The sequence below is a fragment of the Zootoca vivipara genome, chromosome 3 (assembly GCF_965207765.1).
Source record: "Zootoca vivipara chromosome 3, rZooViv2.hap1.1, whole genome shotgun sequence".
Lineage (NCBI taxonomy): Eukaryota > Metazoa > Chordata > Lepidosauria > Squamata > Lacertidae > Zootoca > Zootoca vivipara.
Genome location: NC_142586.1, coordinates 95,896,065 through 95,902,064, shown reverse-complemented (window position 1 = coordinate 95,902,064; position 6,000 = coordinate 95,896,065). Strand labels below are relative to the sequence as shown.

The window sequence follows — 6,000 nt, the reverse complement described above, 5'->3', positions numbered from 1 at the left end:
GGAATTTTTCAGGGGAGGGATGGAAGGGAGAGAAAACAAGCTTTTATGGACATGGGTAAAAGCTGGTTCCAGTAAATAAAACGAGATCTTACTGAAAGTGCATGTTTACATAGGGCACCACCCAAACCGCCATCAAATCAGATTCAGGGAGGCTCCCATGCAAGAACTATGCAAGGTGTAGATCCCTATTTTCGTGCCACGGTGGCACTGGAAAACGCCGGAACTGTGATCTGGTGTTGACCTTGTAGGGGCATCTCAGAGGATCCATTTTTAAAATATAAATTTGCTGCAGCCAGCTTTTAGCTTCTTCCCCGTTTCATTAAAAAAAACCCCAGCCTGCTAAAGTAACGCTCGCAAAAAGGTCAGCTTGCCTCGCCTCGCCATTCCAAAGTTGATCTGTGTGCAGGGAAGGAAGGAAACCAACCCTATTGCGCTCCGCGAGGCTTACACTCAAGTAAACAGCCCCACGGTCTCGCAAGCTGGTCCTGAACGTTGCAAGGCACGCGCGCCGGGGCCAGACCGCGCGCGCCCCGCCGCTCTCTGCAGAAGGGGCGGAGCGAGTGCGCGCCTCGCCGGGGCCGGAGCCGGAAACGGGGAGGGACGGCCCGGGCCGCGCATGGAGGCGCGCTCCGCCGCAGGTCGGTGTTTTTGATTTGTTCCGCGCAGCTCCGCGAGCCATTCGTTGCTACAAACCGTCAAGGCGGGGAGTGGAGGTCCGCCCCCTGCGCCGGGAGCTGTGCGGGAGGGAGGCTCCGAGGAGCCGAGCAAGTCGAGGAGCGTCTCGCCCCGGGCGCAGAAGACAAATGCATGCTTGTTCCAAGCGGGAAGGAAATTCCTGTCGCGGAAAACTTTGTCCGAGGACCCTGGGAGCGGGAGGGGACTCTGAAAGCGTCATGGCCCGGAGCTCCGCTTGACGGTCGCAGCGCAGGAGGGTTGCGCGCGCAAAGATGCGCAAAAACATGTTGCCTCTGGGGATGGGCAGAGGAGTCCTGCAAGCACAGTTCAGCACATAGAGGTCCGAGCAGGCGCGCGCGAGCCACAAAAGTCCCGGCTAAAATAAACGTGTGAGGCCGCAATTATATTACATATTTACCTGGGAATAAGTAGCGTTGAACTCAAATAATAATAATAATAATAATAATAATAATAATAATAATGCATTTATTATTTATACTCCACCCACCTGGCTGGGTTTCGCCAGCCACTCTGGGCGGCTTCCAACAAAATATTAAAATACAATGGTCTGTTAAACATTAAAAGCTTCTCTAAACAGGGCTGCCTTCAGATGTCTTCTAAAAGTCTGGTAGATGTTTTTCTCTTTGACATCTGGTGGGAGGGCATTCCCTTGGGCGGGTGCCACTACTGAGAAGGCCCTCTGCTTGGTTCCCTGTAGCTTTGCTTCTCGCAGTGAGGGAGCTGCCAGAAGGCCCTCGGCGCTGGACCTCAGTGTCCGGGCAGAATGATGGGGGAGGAGACACTCCTTCAGGTATACTGGACTGAGGCTGTTTAGGGCTTTAAAGGTCAGCACCAACACTCTGAATTGTGCTCGGAAACGTACTGGGAGCCAATGTAAATCTTTCAAGACCAGTGTTATGTGGTCTTGGCAGCCACTCCCAGTCACCAGTCTAGCTGCCGCATTCTGGATTAGTTGTAGTTTCCGGGTCACCTTCAAAGGTAGCCCCCCATAGAGTGCATTGCTTAAGTTTGCTTAAGTGAGGCTTAAGTTTGCGCTGTAAGGTTGTTGTGCAAAACAACAACAGTGGACTTTTCTGTAATACAGTACTTTGCAAAAATTTGATAAGGCTCCTGGGTGCATGCTGAGTGGCTTCCAGTTTTGCGGATCTGAGATTAGCTTTATCAACTGGCAGAATTTCACTCTCATTCCTAGTTGTCAAAAAATGATAACAATCCCAAAGGAATTCATGCGGTTGGTGTTTTTGTGTTTTTAGCTATTCCTCTACAATGTGGTTTTAAAAACATGGTTTTTTTTTTGAGGAGGAGTACTTTGTTCTGTTTGAAGATGTTAGGTACACTTTTTAGAAAGCTTTTTGTAGCTTTTCTTCAACTGTTGGGTCGGCACCCGCTAGTGGATTCCAGGCTGCTCCAAGATGCACTGCCACCTGGCAAATATAAGGCAAAAGATTAACAGATGGGTCCCCAAATGCATGTTTGGGTTAAAAGTGGTTCCTGGTTCTGTAACGGTTGAAGATACCTTCCTTAGATGGAAGACACTCTGCACATGCTCAGAGCTACTCAACTTGAGGTTCCAGAATGGTTTGAACAGAAAAGGTGGCAAACCTTTCTGGGATGACATATAAAAATAAAATAAAATTAGTGTTTTCGGTCGGTGTCCAGCTTAACTTCTCTCTCCCACAGCTAACAATCTGTATGGGTCAGAAACATTCTGGGCAATATCTGAGGAGGTGAACTAATCTTGTAGGAAAATTAGGAGAGGCTGGGACAGCAGCAAAAAGTCTCTTCCCATGGCCTTTTCCCTTCCCATTGCATCATTTCCCAAAAATGCCACAGGGTAGCAGTGTGGCGAAAGAACACCATCTGCGCCCTCCTTGCGCAAGAGTTGTAGTAAACCAAACAGCCATGGATTTTAAGAATAGCAAATGGAATTTGTCATGGTTGGCCACCATTATTGCCCTGACTCTAGCTCAGTAGTGTCTACTCCAGATGTTGCTGCACTGCAACTACCATAACACCTGGCCATTCCTGGTCTATACTGAACGGCTGTGGCTTTCCAGTGTTTCAGGCAAGGGACCTTACCTGGAGATACTGGGGATTGAACCCGGGACCTTTTGCATTCAAGGCAGGTGCTCTGCCACTGAGCTATAGCCTGTCCCTTATGGAAACATATCCATACACCTTTGTGTCCCGGGGGGTGGGGCGGGGATGGTATAAAATGGGAATGAATCAGGGCCTTTTTTTAGCCAGAACTTGCTGGTACTGCAAGAGAGAGGTGTTCATGGTGAGTTCTGGCACCTTTTCCCTAGAAAAATAGCACTGAGAATGATACATTTTTCTGCTTCTCCGTTTATTATTTTGTTCTACAGGACACTTAATCTGAAAATAATTTTAGTGCAGGATTCTATTCATGGTGAACAATGGCTGAAGTGCCTGCCTGCAGTGCTCACCTTGCTCCTTTGCAAGCCCTGAGACTCAAGCAAAGAACCCATTAACCACATCCTCCCTGGTGCAAACAGCAGCAGAGGAGGAGTCTCTCCTTTAGGGGAAGGGCCATCGCATGCTGGTAACACCACGCTCCACTCGAAATCATTCTCCATGCTTCAACGAGGCTGAAGAAGGCTTCTTTCAGCAGCGGGAGGGGTAGGTGGATGGGACTCTGTGGGTGCCTGGTAAGGCCTCTGAGGGCAACATGCACATCTGTGAGTGCCACACCGGCAACTCATGTTCTGTGTGCATTTGGTCCTAAATTGGACTGAACTGTTCTTCTAATGCAGTTGCCATTGCTCATGATTGACAGTTCGGATGAATATTATCTTCCACATAGAACTGTTGTTCTGCCCTTTCCTGGAGACTCCTCTAGTTAAAAAAATTCATAAAATTATTATCTTCTTGTTTTGCAGGCGCTATCTACTAGGATGTTGTCCTCCTAGGTTTCGGGAACCCTGAAAATGCCGTTACAATTAGGACTGTTGCCGGGATGGGAGCTGTCTCTTTACTTGTTCCTTTCCTTCGGCTTTCATTTTTATTCCTTTTATGAAGTCTTCCAAGCCTCTCGAGGTAAGGCTCTATTTCAGGCTCATTCTCGTTAGGTACTTATTATTTTTTTGCTTTTGTAGTTCACAGTGTATTGACTTAAATAGTATGTCTTAATGGAGTACTTTGTAACAGCTCCCAGCAGGGCCTCCTACAAAGGCTTTTTCCCCGGAGCTTGCGGGTACCCTTCCTTTGTGTGAGCCGAGAGCGGCAGCGGAGCCAGGTGGAAGGTACACAAGCTGTGCATCTCCTTTTAATGAAAGTGTAATTCAAGGTTTACTTCAGCTAGTCAGGGACCACTAGAAGCAGTCAGTTGACATTTACTTTGTAATAGGAAAAGACGACGCAAATCTGAAGGTTGGCCTACTAATGTGTTTTCAAACGGGTAACAATGGAAATTTGTTTTCATTTTCCTAACTAGAGTATTTTTCTTGCGTGATGGAGAGCTCTGGATGTTTGTGATTTAAATTCATTTGCCTTAACCCTTGAGAAGTGGCATTAACATTTTGTACAAAACTGTTTACTTGGATCATAATATCCCACCGCGTATAGCTTCTGGTCTGGTTAAGTCCTTTTTAAAAAATTGCCTATCACATATTTTACCACTTGGTTGATTTGTACAATCGTACCTTCGTTCTCGAATGCCTTGGTACTCGTATGTTTTGGCTCCCGAACGCCGCAAACCTGGAAGTAAGTGTTCTGGTTTGCGAACGTTTTTCGGAAGCCAAACATCCGACGCGGCTTCCACTTGACTGCAGGAAGCTCTTGCTTTGGTTTTTGAACAGTTTCGGAATGGATTAAGTTTGAAAACCAAAGCACCACTGTATTTCCACAAGGGCTCAGGTAAATAGTTAAGCAGACAGGCATGTTGAGCACCTTCTGGCCAAGGTAGCTTACCTGCAGAAGCTAAGAGTGTCAGAGAGCTCTGTGTATTGAGGGATTTGGGGATGCACCCACCTCTCAGGATGATAATTCCTTTAATGGAAAGTAAAGGAGTTAAGGAAGGAGGGAGCCATTCCAAGGAAGAAGTAAAAGATGAAGGCCATTCCTTAGGGGCCACATTGATATCAGCTTGTGCGTCTGAGGTTGGGGGTCTCCTAGCTGTAAAGTGATTGGATTATTAGAAACTCAGGGTGATGAGTTTCTGATGGGTATGTAGCCATTTCTGTTTTCAGAGGAAGTTGTCCGTTTCTGCTACTTCAGCAAGAGTGTTTAACAGCACATGTCACTAGTAGACTGCCCCAGTCCTTGTTGATCGTTTCTGTTTTTGTCAATTTCCAATTTGATGTCTGGTTTCCCATTAATTTTGCAGCCCTTGCTTCAGCACAGTTATCCATAGTTATACTCATTGTGTGCCAGTGAATTCTACTGGTAAATTGCACACAACGGTGAAAAGGTTGGTCTTGTTGCATGGTGTATGTGCTTTATCTATGTTAGTGTTTACACCTTGAGCATAGAACCCACCTTGCTAATATCTGTTGAATGTTAGGTTTCTATAAATATATTTTAAGAGTAGTCTTCAAAGCAGACTTGGTGCGTTGGGGTGAGATTGAACATAATTCAGCACAATAATTTTGAGAGCTGACGTTGCACAGGTGTAACAATAGCTGTTGTGCTGGCAGCTGCAGAACATGAGTGTTGCTGAGTGCAATAACAGCAGTTGCGCTTGGGGTTGCTCGGCATCTTTCCCAAGGGCAACACAGCTTTTGAACTTGGCTATCGCATTATGTTAAGAACAAGGTCCCCCACTTGCAGAATGGCTGTGGCAGTAATGGACTGCTGCAGTTGGATATGACCTTTGACATTGATGCAACCAACAAGTCCTTTCTCCTCCTTGTGTTTCTGGCATAAGTACATAAGTTTTTCCTGATTCTCTCATAGCATTAAAATGCATACTTGTTGAAAGTCACAGTTGCCGGAGAATGCTTTGATAGCACTTTTAAAAAAAAATTAAATTGATAGCACTTTTTATTGGAGGTGTGGACCATATCTCCCTCTCAATGGGATATGTTGCTTAAGAACAGAAGAAAGGATGCTTTGCTGTCTCAATTTATCAGTTGGGTGTGGAGTTCCTACCCGTCAGTATGTACTTAGGGGGAAGACACAGGTGTTTGTCTTGTGGTGTTTCTGTTCCTGTTGAACTTGTCTTGCTGCTGTGTCCATGGTTCTCAAGCGTGTCACAGGCCTTTTTGCCTGTTGTCCGTTCTGAATTGTGGCTGGCTCCTAGAAGCTGTCAACATGCAATAGCGGCCACACCCTGGGAAATGGCTT

General features: G+C 46.5%; 1 protein-coding gene across 2 annotated transcripts in view; it reads left to right on the top strand.

The window, feature by feature from the left end:
* The first annotated feature begins 261 nt into the window (after window positions 1-261).
* The window catches only part of HHAT (hedgehog acyltransferase), a 165,195-nt gene continuing 159,456 nt past the window's right edge, over window positions 262-6,000 (top strand). The window contains exons 1-2 of one of the 2 annotated variants that reach the window (XM_035111262.3): window positions 262-638; window positions 3,597-3,753. In XM_035111262.3, coding sequence (XP_034967153.3) covers window positions 3,645-3,753 — 109 coding nt within the window. In that variant the 5' untranslated portion in view covers window positions 262-638; window positions 3,597-3,644. Of the gene's footprint in view, window positions 639-940; window positions 1,065-3,596; window positions 3,754-6,000 lie in introns of those variants that run through there. The other variant, XM_088666723.1, reaches the window with a different exon arrangement.